We start from the raw sequence: 18,603 nt of genomic DNA, 5'->3' as shown, positions 1-18,603 counted from the left end.
ACCAAAAAAGCACCATATCTTGCAAGGACTGGTCACATGTTGCTTCTAGATATGGAACCTGAAGGGTGCTGTGGTACCCTGACTGCCCTCGCAAACATGGTATGGAAACCACCACTCTGGACAACTGACCCAGCTCTTCATCAGGTACAGAAGCTCTTTAGGTACAGAAGTCCACTTCATTATATCTGAAGGGAATCAGCTAATCTAAGAGAAATAATTTTATCTTTATAACCATGTAGCAAGTATATTACTGCTTTTCCTTAGAAGAAAACAAAATATTATTTTCCTTTCACAAATCAGGATAAGGCAAATTTGATCCAAATTCTGGATCAAAGTACTGATGAGGGGAAAAAGAAGGCAAAATTTAGTTCATATGTCACATAAGGGGAGAGGCAACTGGTGTCTGCTACAGAAAAGAAAAACTGACCATCCTATTTCTTTCTGTTGTTTCACAAGATCTTGCACAACTATGGAAACAAGCCTTTAAAACATAAATACACCTGCATGAAAACAGTATCTTCTAGCAATATAATACAATTTCTTTTATTACTTGAAGTACATGCATATCTAATATGCTGCAAGAAAGATTTAAGAAAATGTTAAAAGTTAATTAATTTGGCACAACTGACAAGTTTTTAATACTTGGAAGTCTGACTCAGTGTTTAATAAAAGAAAAACCTGCAAAGCAGTTTGGCTTTCAAGGGCCACATAGTGAGAGTTCCAAAAACTATTTTCGATAGATCCTTGAACAAAATATTTCAGCTCTTTAAGAGAAGTTATTAGCTATAGCAATAATGGTTCAAACAGCATAAGCAATGCAAAGACCTGCCAAATTAAAACAGCGTACATTGAGATTCAGTTGAAAAATTGAGGAATAAGAAAAACATGTCTTTTCAGACATAGCTCATTCCTTCAGAAGACTTTGTTAAAATGTATAGGCAACTAGACCTAACAAGACTTAAGAAATCTATAAAGTATTAGTGCATGGCTGATGAAAAATTAAATCCTCCTAAACCTGGATCTCAAAGTACCTTTCTCTCTATATGGACAATCCCATAGAATTTTTCATCCATTTCATTTTACTTATTTAACTTGTCAGTTTCCTAGAGCAATGACTTTTACTTCTGTACATGGACACTACTGGTATTTTACCAGTAAAGAGTTATCACAGCAGTACAGTTTTGTTTTAAAAATGGTGAAATTAAGAAAAAAGGAATAAAATTATTTTCATACTACTATACTTACATAGCATAAATCTTCATTTTAGTCCTGAAAAGACTTCCATCCAAAAAAACCCCAACCCCCAACCTTAACTTTTAATACTTTTCCAGGTACCTGTTGGTTCTTCACAGCTATTTTGCTCCCTTTTGTCTGCCAAGCAAGTCTTTACACAACAGCAGCAATTATCATCACCACCACTACTTATAATACACATACTATATAGAATGTGACAACTTCTAATCCCTGTGAAATTGCTGGAATTCCCGAGGGATTTTATTAAGTCTATTGACTTGATGTCACTGAGATCATGTTTTGGCCCTGTTCTTTCTCATGCCATTTAAGGAACACTCAGCTTTCCAGCACAGTGGCATTTTACATTCTGTTCTTCACAGAGAGGGATGTTTTTACCATGCCGCTGTTTCTATCCATTGCTGAACCTGAAGCAAGTGGCCTAATTTCTTGAAACAGAATGCAAGGCCCAAGAGTCTGACTCCAAACTGCCACGTACTTTTACGGGCTGGATCACAGAATGTTCCAAGTTTTTTGCATCATTTAATGTCTTGAAAAGGTTCCTTTAGCCAGAACTGTTTGCATCCTGCACATGCCAAATTGAGTAGGGATCCAGAGGTTTCCAAATACAGGGACCAGAAATATCTTGGCTTTTGAAAGAAGAAATAAATAATTTAATCTACAAATTTTGATTTATACTGAGTGCTAATACCTTTCATATATTTTCCACTATTTAGATTTGAAAAAGAGGCTATAAAAGGAATTTTAAAAAATCACAGGTAAAATGGCAACTGAGAAATGTGACACTTTCAGTTTCTCCACATAACACCTTGCCTTTGCACTCATTTTCTAGAGGGACAGGCAGTTTCTTTCTTAAAATAATAAGCTCACTTAGGGTATTTGCTAGGAACCCTAAAATTTTCGGGAAGAGTTGCTATAAATCACATTTCAGAATTCAGGATTTTAGAAAGTTTGAGATTCGTAAGTAAGGTGTGAATGTGGGCATTTCTCTTTGTTGTTCTATATCTGTGGTTTTTTTGTGAATTACATCTCCAGAGCTGTGGTTTTCGGCCTTCAGTGGCAGAACTCCAAGTGTTTCAAGACCGCATCTATTAGTTTTGGGGAAGATGAATAAGAAATGGAAATCTGTTGTCTTTTGTTTTAAATTTGTCCTATTGGAACTGAAAACTGGTGTTTTTAAGTTAACACATGTGAATGGTACTTTATGGAATTTTACATTATTTAAAGGATTACATTTTGTTTAGAGAAATGTTTCACTGATAAAACTTGGTGCTCTCCTCTCTGTCACCCATTCTCCCATATTATTTCCTTCTTCTTCTTTCTTTCCAATATATCTTCTGCAGGACATTTCACATTCCTCATGTTCACTTAGGTTAGATGACCTTTATGGAGTCCACTTACCATCTCCCAGTGGCTGGAGAAAGGTATCTGATGAAATCTACAACTGATGTCAATCATTAATCCCTAGTGACAGGCTGTGTCCAAACCCCATCCACACTGTGTTTTCATAACCTGGCAATTACTTTAAACAATTAGCAAAAGACAGTTATTCTAAGTCACAAACTGTTAGGAGATGAAAAAGTTGACTTCTAGGTGATGCATAGGTGATGACCCACAAGAGAGAGATGAACCTTATGTTTTAAAATATGACAGCCCACAATATGAAACTTATACACCCTGTCCTAAGATTTTTGGCAAAAGAGAAAAAAATTAGCTCATTATAAAAAAACTACTCATTATAAAATAAGCTACTCATTATAAATAAATCTGAAAAAATGAAAGGATTAGCATCAAGTACTGTAATGAGAAGCCTCATTTCAATAGCCACAGATTTCCAGTCAATCATCTTTATGCACATTACATACATATCGACAGCTAAAACTTTCTGGCATGGTAAAAGGCACATTTGACAGAACCTCTATGGACCAGCAAGTATTTTCTCTAAACACTGAAAATGAAGTTGTTTCCTTTTTTCAGGCCAACAGTCCTGTAGCAAATATTTATTTCATACCACTTACATAAAGTAAATCTGGTACCCCAAAAGTAAACACCTTCTTTTAACAGCTGCTACCTGGTCAACAAACTTTATCACATACCTGCTGGCAAATAAAAATCTCCTTTTTATTATAAATGAATTCAGCCAAGGTTTGGCCAGCTTCTTATGCCTTTTATCATTTGTATTTGAGACAGCTTTTGGTAGTGGTGTTTGGGGTATTTTGTGTGTAACTTACCCAGTAGAGACTGTGTGTTAACATCCCTTTTTCGGGTGAAATGTCTTCCAGGGAGATCTTTTGCCATGACAGTGGAAAGCAGAGCATGTGCAAATAGCAGAAAGAAACATGCAACCATTTTCTTCATCTTCAAGAAACAGAAGGACACACAAGGATGTAAAACTGCAATACAAGAGAGAAGGAGATAAGTTCTCTGATTACATAAAAGGATGAACTCCAACCACATCAGCCACCCAGAGGCATTGCTTCCCTTCCACCACAAACATGCAGACACACTGGCACGGAATAATGCGTATAACTTCAAGAAATAAGGTCTACATAATAATGTAGCAATTGGCAGTCCCTGTATAGAATCTGTAAGTATTGTTAGTTGAAGTCCATAGTTAACACCGACAACAATTCATAATAATCAAGTATTTTTAAAGCAAGAAAAGGAACTTTGTTTCACTCAGCCTGTCTGCATTAAAAGGTTTGAGGAGGACACAAATTTTTTTTGTTATTCCACTCAGTAGTTCTTTGCTTTTTTTTTCAGAAGTTTAATGGTTCCTGTAGTCTGAGGGATTTTTGCTTCAGAAAATCTTGGAGAATTAAAATAGAAAGAAGAAAATGTATTTCAGAAACAGCAACTCTAAATGTGAGCTGGTGAAAACTCATGCTTCCTTTTCAGAAGACAGTCCATAGTTGCTAACATGAAGATAACAGTGAAAGATTAATCTTTTTTTACAGGAATAGACTCCTGAGGACTGGCAAGGAGTCTGCCACAGGTTCTGGAGAAATTTTATCACACAGAAGAACAAACTGACAGGCAAAATTCTTACATTAAGAGATGATTCCTGACCAGGAACTAGTTAATGCATCATGAAAAGCCATGGCTGACTCTGAGTCTGCCACAAAACAAAGATTGACATGCTAGAGACTCATTTTCTGGCTGTGTTCCCCATTGGTGGCTTCCTCAGATGGAGACTCCTTCTACCCTCCCCCAAAACTTTATTGTTGTGGTTGAGAGCATCCCACAGGAGCTAGATTCAGTCTTGGAGTGGGTGATACGATGAAACTTAGGAAAGAGCTCCCCTAGGTGTGGAAGAGATGGATAAAACTTCCCACTTTCACAAGAAAGAACTGTTCTGAGTGGAACTTCTGGAGCAGTGCAAATTTTAACAGTAATTCTTGTGAAGTAACTAAGACATTGAAAACAATTTTAACAGGGCCCTAAACCTGATAAGCAGATATGTAACAGAAGGCAACTAAATGCTTCAGTTCTGAACGGTAATTTATTTTCTTTCCCACCATGAGGTGTTCACTTGCAGAAAGGAAAATTCTGAATAAATATTTTCTCTCTAATAAAGATATGTTGTTCATTACTTTTCAGTCTGTCCCATACAACCATTATACATAATGTATTTTTCTGACTATCAATCTATTTTCCCTTTTGTGTATCCTAGTCAGCAACCCCAAATGCAAACAGAATGTTCTGGTACATATGCCAAAATGAGTCTTTGCTCTCAAAATGCCCAGCCTTACTTCAATGTTCAATATTATCCAGTAATAGGCAATACATGATTTAAGGACATTCAGACTTGGAAAGAGATGGAAATAGCTGGTGTTTATTAAACTGGCCACAAAACAAATTAAATTTCTGGGCATCTGGATGGTATTATTGCTAGAGTTTTTCTAGTCAGAAACAGATGAACACTGGAAACAGCACACACCACTGGAAATGGGACTAAGTTTCGCTGGAGGCAACAGGCAGCAGTTGTTACAGTGGAGATTACCAAGCCCAGGTTGTCTCTTCACTCCTCAAAACATCAACACACACAGGGCTGTGCTGGAGGGTCTCCTCTCGCTCAGGCCTGTTCCTTCAGCACACAAGGCAAACAGACTTCAAGGATACATGCCAATTCTAGCACCAATGTTTTAGAAAAACAGTAGCCATGCTCTCAGGGCTAAGGAGAGTAGAGAAATATCCTCCTTGAAAGGCTGTTACAGGAACTAGGCATGAACAGAATGCTCAAGAGGGCTTCCTGGCTCTCACCTACTTATCAGAGGCCTAACTCATCCCTCCTTTCCATCCACCCTAAACAGCTGTGAAGATGTCACTAAACTCTAAGTAAAACCATTTTAGCAGTGCCTGATGGTGTTAAAGGAGAACCAAGGACAGTGCAGCAGAGCCTTCACAACACATTGCTAAATGACCCAGTAACAGCATGATGCCAAAGAAAATGGTGATAAAGCAGTGTCTTCAGGACAGTCCCACCCCAAACTAAACCCTCCCACATTCTGACACTTAAAGTATTTTATACCTTTGTAGGAATTTTTGATATTTGGTCAGAGTTTCAAATCACTACACTCACAGCCGTCCATAAGCAACTCCAGAATTAAGAAAAAAAAAGTGTTTATTTGTTGTGATTGGAAGTCTTTGAATTCTGTTAGGAAAACATTTACATAGCATGCAAATATTATATGATTAACTAACCATATAAACTGAAATGTCTCCATAAACATTCATTAGCTGTCATTGAATTCTGAAATACATTAAAGCAGTACATTTTCAATTGAGTGCAATTTTTACCAGCCCCTTTGAAAAGTAAGGTTGGGGTACTAAAGAAACAGAACCACTGAATAACATATTGTTCAATAGTATTTATGTATGATTCAGAAACCTTAGTCCTCAGATCTCAATATCTCTACTAGTCTGATAATCAGAAAATAAATCTACTCAGAGATCCACCAAAAAGAATCCAACTCTTGCTAAAGAAAAATCTACTATGAACATACTCCCACCCACACAAAATACTGTTTTAAATTAAAGTGATACTTAACAGAGAAGAGCTTTAGTTGCCTCATCTTAAAAAACGATACATATAATCTAAAATAAAAATATAAGTGAAATTACAACCATTTTCAGTGAGGAGAAAAAAACAAAAAAAACCCCAAACCCAAATTCCCAAAGCCAAAGGCTGTGTATGTGATAACGTATATGGATCCAAGCCTGCTGTCACTTTCATCCACACTGAAAGCTTCTGTGCTGCTTTCCTGAGGTGATGACATCCCAGATTTGTGTGCTTTGCTCTAGTTCCAGGTACATATTTGTGTCCACTGTCCATTTTTACATGACCAATCTGTATTGTGGTTGCATGGCTGCTCCACATACAGTCCTCCCATTGTTCTCTGTTTATCTTCTGGGTCTTCTGCAAGTTCTCCTGTCTTCACTCTAGAAGCTAGATGGTGTTTACTGCACCACATTTGGAATTTAACACCTCCTCTTCCCAGCAGGCTAAGCCCTTCTGCCACAGACCTCTATATCTTCCCACTGTTGGTTAACCCTTGCTCTACCAGCTGAGAACACATTCCCAAAGTACCAAACTTACAAAGTCTTATTTTTGTGGCTACCTGGAGATTACGTTTGGGCACTTTGATTCCAGCTGTCAGCACTCCCCTGGGCAGACCCAAGACCAAGTCCCTGCAACACAAACATCCTGAACAGCTCAAAAGAAAAAAACAGCAAGAGGAGGTGTGGCAACCCATGGGGCTCTACCAGGCTGGGCACCAGATTCACCAGCTTCCACTGCTCCACTCCTCTACCCATGGTGAGAGGAACAAGAGTAGGGCTTTCACAGCAGCCTTGGAGCACTCAGTGCAGCACAGTGCTGTGCTGTACATGTGAAGGAGCTGCTAACAGAGAAGAGACAACTGCTGCTCACAGAGGTACAATCTGATGAGGGCTGCTTGCTGTATCTGCAGCTGTCTAGAAGAAGTTTGGCATAAAAGGAGATTCCCCTAGAAGATGGCAAGTAAACAGACAGGCTCTCTGTTCTTTTAAGACTTCCCTCGCTCCCTAACTGGCTGCTAGTCAAGACCTGAATATTGCCACGGTGGGTTCTCATCAATTTTACCTGTGCTTGCTTAGCCATATACCAATCCATAAGAGTAATTTTTCTGATGCACTGTTATGGATTTTCATGAACTACAGTGTAGGAATACTGAAATATAAAATTGAGATTTCATCTTTAAAATACCTATTTCCTTTGCTGGACAGAAGTGAAACAATACAAGCCTGTTTCTATGCTTTCAAATATCTTCCCATGGAAGTCTCCTCATAAGGTATTGATGGCTATTTTGGACAGAGACACTACTGAATATTCAGTGTCAATGGTGATAAATCAGTGACCTTCTCCTGCATGGTGCAGGTTATTAATATTTGTCCTCTTCACTCTGATAACTCTTAAATAGTAACAAGGGAAAAGAGATGCTCTGTGGCTTATGCTGAAGTCCGTGTCCTTTCATCTTTTACTCCTCTCCAGGAAAATTTCTTTTACAGAGAATCAGGAAACTCCTCCACTGGCCTGGAAGACCACCTTTTTTTCATTCAAGTACCTTAAAAATGTACCTGTCTTTGCTGAGCAGATCATGCTGAAAAAGAAATTAGAAAACTAGGGTAGTAATATGTTCCAGCTCATGCCTTCTGTTCCTCTGTATGGTCTCCCTCCTTGTCTTGCAGTATAAGTTTCCTTCCAAGGCTAGATCAGAAACATAAACTCCACAAATCCCTACCTCTCCACCTTCTCCAGCTACCACCAAAACTGGCACAATGCACAGAAGGGGAAATTCTCAGTAGTTACATGGAACATCAACACCTGCAAATCCCCTCTCTTAAACACTACATAATTTCTCATCATAGATGGGAGGGAAAGAGAAAACAAAAAAGCACCAGAGGCAGCAGTTACCACTAAAGAGGTTGCCTTCAGCTTTTCTTGTTTCGTAGTTAAAAGAGACAACCATTTACTTTCATTAAGCTGCCAGCAGACCTAACCTCAGCATTTTTAAGTTATAAAGAACATAAGTGCATAGAAGAGAACCATTCTGAAGTTCTTTCAGCATTCCTTATTATCCATCCATTTCTAAGATAACAAGAAACTGTGATCAAATCAAAAGCTTTTACTGAAGGTAAATGAACTGCAAGCAATCTATGTAAGTCAATAAAATCAGAGTCTGTGTCCCCAAATCAGCAAGCACAGTGAGTTACTTTGAAAAAGAAATGAGGTCTTATTGCATGAAAGCCACAAAATACCTCCTTCTCAACCCACCATCTCAGAAATTAAAAAAAAAAAAATGGACTGCAGATACTGTAAAGCCCTTTTAACTATCAGTTACAATATGTTCCGAAGTACTTCACTATCCACAAGCCAATACATGCATTACTAGTTCACTACTCATTAAAATCACTCTGTGTGGCATGGGCATCAGGACATAGAGTATTAGCAATTTCCTCTGTCTTTCTGGACCAGTTGCTGACACAGGCATTTTCCAGTTCTAAAAAACAACTACAGTGGCCCACAGAGTCCAACATCATAAAACATCTGTCCCTAGCCATGCAGGTGTTGTATGAGGGCAGGTAGCCACGACTGGAAGGGTGATATTTAGCATACCAGCAAGAAGCACCATCTTGCCTTCATCATTACAAAGGAGCACTCTACTGTCATCCTGTTCCACCAAGTGATGGACTGGATTTTCTGTGACTCCTTGCTGCATGAGGAGGGCTTCTCTAGACTTAGCAGCACAGGACAGGACCTTTTCTAAATCATGACTGTCAACTGCATTTCACCAATAGGGTTAAATCACCAAGAGGAAATGAGGTCGCAGGTGCTGTAAGTTTGTAAATTCCTCACATGCTGCTCAACCCTGATGGCAGGCACTAGGTGCACATGAACCTACCCACAATTGCACCATGTCCTGCAAAGCAGCAGAGCAGTACTCATTTGTTACTACATTCTTTAGCTCCTTTTAAGAGGCTAACTTTGACCATTCGTGCTGTCAGTAGTATGAGATAAATCAGGGAAACTCATTATCTGAAAGTCAATTAGTAATTCTGGTGTATTCTGAGACAGCCAACCCAATTACAAACAGCTTTCACAGTAGCGCAGCAAGCCACCACAGTAACAAAAGTAACTGTTGACCTGGCAACATCAGTCTTCTATCAGTCTGAAATAATGAGCGTCCAGACAGTGCAAGTAACCTGAATCTGCAATGGATTTAGGACCAGAAGTTGTGTACTACAGTGCAAGAAGACTGGGACAAATTATTTGCATGGGTCCATGAAGCTTCATGGCTAGCAGCTGTTGTTTCATGTCTGCAGAAGGGCATGTGATAGCAACATGTCTGTTCCAGATGTGTCTGCATAGTGGTGGGGACAGGGTGACAACCAGAGACTCACAAAGTCTTTCACCTTTGTCTCCTATGCTTCCATACAGTCCTCCTCATCCAGCACATATCCCTACCCCGGCAACTAAAAGGATATTCCAATGCTTTCTGTACTGAGAGATTCCCCTCCCTTGGTTAAGAATTAGGCTGTGGCTGAATCTCCACCAGTACCTATTTATTCCAGCTGCTGCTACAAAATCCCACAGTGGAGTTGTAACTTGGACTAATAAAATCAAATGTGACAGTAGAGTAAATTAACTTAGATTTTGAAACAGTACAGGGAAGACCCAAAATGCATTACAGAGCAGTTCCTAGAAGGGGAGGTGAACGACATTTGGTAGTCAGCCAAATATTCCCACAAACCCAACACTGTACATGATACCCATGTGCAGAGCACAGCTGAAGGTGCTACGGGATACAGGAGGGCAACCATATTCTGAAAGCTGTCCAAAGAGTGCTGAGGATGGGGAAAGGAGTTGTCCTTTCCCTATCCAAGCACAGAGGACAGATATGCACACACATGAATTGATGAGTACAGACACCAAAACATATCAGAAAGAGCAGAGATCAGTATTCAATTTTATTGTCAGGTGTAAATACCATGGTAGGACTTCTACACAACAGACTGTTATCTAAAGGGCTTAGAGTAAATGTACTACATATATAATTTAGTTTTTTACAGTTCTAATGAAATGAAGAAGACTAAGGGATCTGTTACTTAATTTAAGTCGTCCATCTAAATGACATACAGACTTCCTGGTATCACTGCTGAAAAATGAATAACTATTAAATCACATAATCATAGAATGATTTAGGTGAGAAAGGACCTCTGCAAGCCATCAGGTCCAACCCCTGCTCAGAGATGAAGCTGACAACCATTTCAGTAACTTCAGAAACTCACCACATAAAAGTTAATAGTGGTGCTATAGAACAGTACACCCATAATATGGTTTACTCGGCATAGTTTCCAGTGGTCAGACAGCAAGCTCTAGCAGTGGGAATTCTTATTTTATGACAGCACCAATCTCCATGCTATGATTTTCTTCAGTTGCCACTTGGACAATAGACCTTTTCATTATCTTGTTCTTTTGAGGAAGACTCATTTGCACTTTCTGGTACTGAATCTCATCTAGACATCAGAGTTTCCACAATGTTTCCAGAAGAGTAGCTTGGGAAAACTGAGAAAATTCACTTTTAGCATGCAGAGCAGGTATTTAAATGAAAGCATATATTATATGACATATGATATACATGTAGGCTGCTTAGTTTTGTCTCTGAAACAGTCACAAACCATAAAAGACTCTTAACTGCAAACAGAAAGGTTTGAGAAAAAACAGGATACAACAGTTCTGAAACTTACTTGCAAAGTCACACTGACCCCATTACCAGCACCACTGTAAACCAATAATTTGGGGATTAAACCCACTCCATGCCAAATACTCTATGCTCATAATGAAAGCACTAACAATGAGTACACTGTATAAAAAGAGCTTGTTAATGATACCCATATTATAATTAAATGGTACTTACTGTTTTACCCTCCTATCGAGATGGTTTATAAGTCACAAGAGAGTATTTAGATCTGATTAGCCTTTCCCTAGTTTGCCTGGACTGACTAAAACATCTTTTTCCATCACAGCTGGGTCCCCGAGTCCCAGCTCATAAGCAGTAGAATGTGCATTCCCCTGTTCATGAGAAATCCCAGTGAAGTCAATGGAGAGACTCACATAGAGTAATTAGGTGTGAATACTGAGTGCAGGATTAAGGATCTTAAGTGCAGCTTTGTGTAACTGAGTGCTGCATTTTCTGAAGATATAAAATAAATCTAATTTGATGAATATCACAGTGATATGCAGCACATGAGGAAAAGTTTAGAAAATCTCATGCTTAAAGCTGAGCATCTACAGGAGAAGTGTAATACTCCAAAATTATTTTGTAGATTCTGTAGGATTTAATGGAAAAGCCATATGTGTATTTTATTAAGCTCTTGATTTAAGGAGAATTTTTGACGGGATACAGTTCAATAATTTCTTCTGAAGCAGTCAGCCGTCTGACAGAAGTACAGATATAACATGTAACCCAACATGCCACCTTTTCAGACCTCAGTCAGGATCATTCACCCTTTGAATGATGGTCCCACAAGCAAACCCAAGCATTTAGGAAGTATTACATAAATCAGCAGGTTACATTCTTCTCAGTCAACAATATTCTACAGCTTAGCAGTGATAGAGGCCAGTTTGACACAGAAAGAACTGTCTTCTGAAATAGGAATATGTAGTCATTAAAGATACCATGATAATTTTTGTCAGACTAATGAGCACCATTTCAGTTGGGTTTCCAGGGCAAACACATTCAGAAAACCGTCCCTCACTCCTTCCACCTCCAGCAAACGCAGGGCTCTCAGGAAGCTCGGGTAGCCCCTACCCATCAGGTCAGAGGTGATTCCTGCAGCGCAAAGCTACCTGGGGCTGTAGCTCTTCTACTCTGGCACGGGGAGAAGCCGCCGCCCGCCCTGCTGCAAGCTGCTAAAGACACCTGCAGGCTAGTCTCGAACACGTTTCTAAGCAAAGTTTGGTTCCGATTCTACACTGATCTTACAACACAGTGGGGGGTTTTCCTTACACTGCTAAATGAGTTACTGCGGCATGCACGGGGAAGAGGGTACATGAAGAGTTTGCTCAGACCCACCCAATCCAGAGGAAAGGGAAACCCTTCTCCTGCGGGCTGCACCACGAGCGGCAAACCGTTCCAGCGGGACCCAGCAAGCGAATTCCCAACCCAGCCCCAGACGCCGCGGCGGCCCCTCGTCTCGGCCTCCCGCTCCCCGCCGGGCCCCGCCGCCCGCGCTGCAGCCCCCGCCGCCCGCGGGGCCTTCCCGGCTGCCCCCCACCCGAAGAAGCCCCCCGGGGCAGGGCCATCCCTCCGCCGAGCCGGGGCCCTGGGGCGGGGGTGGCCGCCGGCAGTGCCGTGACTCGGGGTGGCAGCGATGCCGAGCCCCGCCGGGCGGCGCGGGACGCGGCGGGGTGCGCTGTCCCCGGGCGGGGCGCCGCGGACCCGCCTGGCGGGCGGAAGAGGCGAGACGAGGCGGGGCAGGGCAGGCGGCAGAGCCGGGCTTACCTGAGGGGCTGGCGGGGCCGTTCCGCTCGGCGCGAGCGGCGGCGGCGGCCGAGAGCGAGCGCGAGCCTCCTCCCCTCGGCGCGGCCCCGGACAGCGCTCCCCCGCCCGCCCCCTGGGAGCAGCCACCTCCCGCCAGCCCCGTCCCCGGCGGCAGGGGCCCGGCTCAACCATACCGAGGGGAGGGAAAGCGGGGAGTCCCGCTAGGGAGACACGGGCTGCCCTGCCCAGACCTCCAGAGCCGGCGCGGCCCCGGGAGGCCGCGGGAGGACCCGTGGAGGGCCGGGTTCCTCTCTCCTCAGCCGCTTCTGCCGTCAGGGACGCGGTCCTGGTCCTTCCCTCCTGCACACCGAAGGGGTACGACCTGTCGTCCCGCTCCTTCCCGCCCGCCACGTGTGAGGGACGCGGTCCCGCTGTTGTCCCGCTCCCTCCCGCTTGACCCGTCTATGAGACGGGGGTTGTTCTCCGGCTCCTTCCCGCCTGCCGTGAGGAAAGAGAGGGAATCGACGGCTCTCGCAGGACACGGGCCATCGGTCCCAGGCTCCCACCCGCTCCCTCCCGCCAGCCCCGTCAGGGACAGGGGCTGCCGGCCCCTCTGGGCTCCCGCCGCGGTGGCCCCGGCCCGGCCCCGCCGCCCCCCGCACCTCGGCCCCGCTGCCGGTTCCTCCCTGTCAGAGCTGTCCCTGCGCTGTGGCGGGCGGCGAGGAGAGCTCCCGCAGCCCCACGAGCAGCGCCTGCTCCGGCCGAGGGGGCTCTCCCGGAGGGGGCCGTGAGGTGTCTGCGAGAGAAAAGCGGTGCGGTTTCGGTCTGGCGGCTCAGCGCATCCTTCCCGGCCAGAGCCGTGCTCCCCGGGTAGGGCCCGCGCAGCCTTCCAGGGAAGTCGACCAAGGGAAACGTCGGGGAATGGAAATCCCATTCCCCGAGCGCAGGACCCGCGGGCCAAGGCAAACAGCCCCTGGTGATTCATGCGGTGTCTGCCACCGCGGCGAGCCGGTGGAGTCTCCGTCGGGGAAAACGCTGAGGGAAGCGTGAAATAAGTTGGCCAAGTATCAGGGACCGTCGTTTCTTAGCTGACACAACAGCGGCGCAGTCAGTAATCCAGGTGGAAAAACTAAGTGTGGGGTTTATATCAACACTTACGGTATCATGTATGAAGAAGAAAAAGTAAAATTCCTGCTTTGTTCCCAAGCAATTGTGATTTCTGTTTCCTGGGAGAAAAACAACAGTGAAAGCCATTTAAATGGCAGAAGTGAGCCGGTCTCACTGTCACTGTCCAACAGGAAAGACATAAATCGCCAAGCCATGCTAATTGCAGTACATCAGGTGCCAGAGGAGTCTGACAGAGGAGACTCATACCCCTCAGGGTTGCTGGGATAGTGAGTAACTCTGGCAATCAGCAGAGCTACTTTATGCAAGTTTTGTAAGACACAGTTAATTGTCTGGGATGTGAGTGTACAAAATTTAATCTCTAAAAAGACGCGTATAGATAACAAGCAAATCTCAGACTGAAAGGGGTTGGATTCACCTTATCTTTAATTCTGAGCACTGGCTCCTGAACCTTTCTTGTAGCCAGAGAAAAGGGGAAAAATAAAAATGCAACTGAGCACTGATAGACGTTATAGCAAACCCAGCAGAGCCAAGTGCAGAACAATTCACCCATTCTGTTTCATGCTGGTAATGTAGCATAGGATGAGGCCCCAGTCACAGTCCTAATTAATGCTCTGCCATCTTGAAATACAGAAACCGTACTTTCGTTTCACTGTACTGTGACTTCAGGCCTCAGCTGAGTTGCCAGAGGAAGACAAAAGTCAGGAGGAGAAAATGTTGTAGTGCCAAGATCATGTGAGTGCCCAGAGTAACTGTGGTGGCTTTAGCTCCAGTTTATGCATAAGAGATCCCAACACTAGCACTCTTCCCAGAGGCCACACCGCCTGCTGCTGTTGGCAGGTTGAACACATGGAAGGTATCCCTGCGGGACACTGGAGGAAAGGGTATGATGCAGTGAGTCAGCACAAAGCATCTCTTTGTTTCATAAGGTGGGGGATTTTTATTTGACTTTATTTGACTTTGGTATTTATTTAATACCACACCAGAAGTACCGTGTAATCCCCACATTACAAAGTCTCAGTCTCTTTGCTGTTTGTTATTTCTCAAATGACGAGTTTCTGTCCTCCACTCCCATCGTGTGATTTCTTTTTAATTTGGGAGAGACATTGTTCAGTCTGTCAACATTGGAGACAATGGGTTGGAAGTTGTAAGAAAAAGCTGGAGGCTTCTATCAAGCCATGCTTCAATTTGCAAAGAATCAAAAATGTGGCCAAAAAAAAAAAAAAAATCAGGCAATTATTAAGCTTCTTGAAGATTGTTAACTAGATACCTGAGGCTTTGAGTCCTTTCATTCCTTCCCTGTCTTCTTAGTGCTTGGAAGGATTGTTCTCAGTCTGGAAGAAACTCCCAGTGATGCTTTTCAGTTATCACAGGCAACCACATAATGTAAAAACCACATTTCAAAAAGTAGGTTTCATATTATAAACAGGTGCTTTAAGTAAAACAGCAGTGAATTTATTTTCCTCCTGCAGTTAAAGGACTGTTTCAGACCTTCCTGGTAGTTAGACACTTCTTAATTTCCAGTCTAAATGTATTCATGGCCATTTTGTATTTGTTTCCTAGTATCAGCGTTGTCTTTTAACCTAAACAACTCATTTTATTGTCCAAGGCTTGCCTAGCTAGGGCATTTAGTGACAGCAATCATTTTCTTTTTCACCTTTCACTCCTGTTTCGCTCAGCAAGTTCTTGCTCTGTATGTGGCTCCTGAGAGAGTGTGTGGCAGAACTAAACATGATACGCCACACAAGCCCTATCCACATAATTTCTATTTACTGAAAATATTTCTTATGTGGTCAAGGATTTCATTATCAGTTTCAGTGGCCACAGTGCCACTGATGGCTGATGGTTACTTTTGTGTTCAGTTTATATATGCACCTGCACCTGTTTGCCAGTGGATAAATCCTCTCTAATACATATCTTGAGGGTTTCTTCCAACCTGGACAATTCAGTAATTCTGTGATTTTATACTATGGTATTTAATCTCTCTTTTAGTTCTTTAATTTTTTAGTTTCTAACTAGCATTCCTAGTTGTACTTATTGTAGATAACAAAGTAGATAATTGATTTTTCTATCTTCTGAAGTGAAAAGTTTGTTTATCTTACTGTGAGTGAAACTTTTCCTTTGTGTTGGGTTCAGTGTCAGTATTAGAAGCATCCTTTCACCACCTAACCAGGTTTAACTTAGCTACAAACCATACCAAGAATACTACAGATCTTCTTTGCTTCTACTGCAGTTTTGCTTTTATGCCTTTTTCTGTGAAATATCATCTTACATTTGGATGGATTTTCCAGATATTATGGGGCAGGGAGGGTTGAGGAGGTTTTTTTTTTTCCCAACATTACTAGGTACATATTAAATTAAGGTGTTCTATACCTACAATATCATATCTATTACTTTCTAGTAGTATTTTCAAGAAGCCTTTCATCTTTTGCCCTTTTATTACAACTTCTTTTTCAAAGTTTTCTTCCTCTTCAGTCTTTTAAGACACAGTGATTGGTGCAGAGCCAAAATATTAGCAAATGCCACCACCACCACCAGTGATTGTACTAAAATAATCATGTTTTGGAGAGTTCCTAAGTTAAAGTTTTTTGGCTTCAGGTAAAACAGAAGATTCATCATATGAGGCTATAACTTAGAGATGCTGAACACCATCCTTGGGGATTTTTTTTGGTCACTTCCTACCTAAATTTTTCCATAATACTGTCATTCAGTACATTACTCACAAAACTGATAATAGAACACAGGACTGCTTAAGGAAACATATTTTGTCAAAATATCCTTTTTTTGTTTCTTTTTAACAGGCTATGAAATGGATCAATATGGGATTGAGTGTAAACATGATACACTTGGACATTTCCTAGGCACTTACATAACACAATATTTTGACCAGGGAACTATAATGCTTCAGCAACAGCTTTGCACATATGAAATAGATTCCAAAACAGATGATAAATCTCAGCTGTATGTGAGCAAAGAATACTCAGTAAGTGAGTGTGTTTCAAGAGAAACTGCAAGGATAAATTTTTGACTCCATAGTGCTTTAAATTCTTTATACACAACATTAAAGAAAGCATATTCTATTTTGGCTACAACTTAAAGGTCTGAATAATTCAAGCAGAATGTTTAAAAAACCTTGCAGTGGGATAGCAAAGAACTGAAAGAACCATTAGAGAACTGGTAAATATGCCATCAAGTGAAAAACTCTGGAAATGCAATGCCTTTAATAACCCAGATTTAGGAGGTGACTTAAGGACACCATATAAGTAAGTATATAAGGGACAAAACTTCAATGAAAGATGTCTTCAATGCAGCCAACAGAAATGTAATAGCACTTAATGATAGAAACTTGCAGATAGAAAAATCAGACTAGAAACAGGCTGGTTTATCTACATCTCCATCCTTCATATTTGATAACATTTTGTAAGGGATTTTTTTTCTCCTTTGTAATTTTCTGAGTAATAAAGGACTGCTGTTATAAAGCAATTAATACATTAATGCAGAAATTAACCAGTTTGGGGTACTTCTTTATCTTCTTGTATATTGAATGCTCAAAAAAGGTCTTGTCTTTTTAATTCAAAAACTGATGCCTAGACAGCATGTCCAGTGGTTGCTCAACCTTCAACTTGCTCAGTTTCACTGCTCCCTTGGTGCCTGCAGTTCTGTGTTGCGGACCACGTTTTCTCCAACCTGTGGAGCTTGGCATTCACCTCCTGCCTTGGCCCCAGGGGGATCTGGTATGGAGAAAGACCCCAGTTTGCACAAGGCTGAGCAGGCTGGTGCCCAGCTCATGCACAAGCTCCCTGCAGCTGTTTGGCTGCCTGAGTTCCCCTGTGTGCTCTTACGTCACACCCAACACAAACCAGCAGAAATCTACTCCTCACAAAGCACAGAAGTGGCTCCTAGTGTCCTCTGCAGGACAGTCTGAGGTGCAGGTGTGGCTTGACTGCTGCTAACTGCTGTTTGCACAGAGGGTTGGAGCATCTGTCCTGGAAGTGTGCCTGAGAGTGAGCACAGGGTGACCAGCACAAGGTCTCAAGGAGAGCTGGACAGACCTGCCAACCCTCCTTGGCTCCCGAGGTCCTCTGCACAGCCCTGGCAGCAAGAACCAGACTCCTTGTTTTCTGGATGTTATAACAGGATTGGCAACGAATGGAATAACATTTACATTTCCTTATGAACTTCATGAACCACCAAGTTACTGCGGTGATTGCCACAAACCTAGGTGTTGCAGGGCCAAACTTTCAGGAGTCAAACACTTTTTAAGGTTATGGTTTTTTTGAGAAACCACCAAAACCTCTGAACATATATTTAATTTGAAGACCATGAGTAATCTCTCTTAAATCTAAATTCAGTGCAGGGTTTGGTGCCTCCTGTTAGCTCTTCAAGATGGTTCATGAGTCAGGCTTAATTGGGGCTCAGCGTAACAGCTATGCCATAGCCAAAAGAAAAGATGGTTCCAGTACACAACATTTATTCAACACCAAGGTTTTTGTATATATACATATATATGTACATATATATTCTGTATAATAATGCATATAATGTATATAATGTATATTAATTATCATAATAGCCTTTTAACAGAACATATTTCATCTGGGACATCCAGAGCCAGGCAACTTTAATTAATTATAATTTTTGTATTAACTTTTTCTTTTAAATATGTACTTATGAGTTTAAGTACCACACTCTTGTTGATGTG

At 42.0% G+C, this 18,603-nt stretch overlaps 1 protein-coding gene across 3 annotated transcripts in view; it reads right to left on the bottom strand.

Annotated features, from left to right (window-relative positions):
- Positions 1–13,697, bottom strand: part of MATN2 (matrilin 2) — a 71,236-nt gene extending 57,539 nt beyond the window's left edge. Inside the window, exons 1-2 of one of the 3 annotated variants that reach the window (XM_032129962.1) lie at positions 13,439–13,697; positions 3,483–3,644 (exon numbers count right to left, since the gene is read on the bottom strand). In XM_032129962.1, coding sequence (XP_031985853.1) covers positions 3,483–3,609 — 127 coding nt within the window. In that variant the 5' untranslated portion in view covers positions 3,610–3,644; positions 13,439–13,697. Of the gene's footprint in view, positions 1–3,482; positions 3,645–12,797; positions 12,899–13,438 lie in introns of those variants that run through there. The other 2 variants (XM_032129971.1, XM_032129952.1) reach the window with 2 other exon arrangements.
- Positions 13,698–18,603: the final 4,906 nt, after the last annotated feature.

Source organism: Corvus moneduloides, chromosome 1 (genome assembly GCF_009650955.1).
Source record: "Corvus moneduloides isolate bCorMon1 chromosome 1, bCorMon1.pri, whole genome shotgun sequence".
Taxonomy (NCBI): Eukaryota; Metazoa; Chordata; class Aves; order Passeriformes; family Corvidae; genus Corvus; species Corvus moneduloides.
Note: the sequence above shows the minus strand (reverse complement) of the source record. Positions and strands in the feature narration are given on the sequence as shown.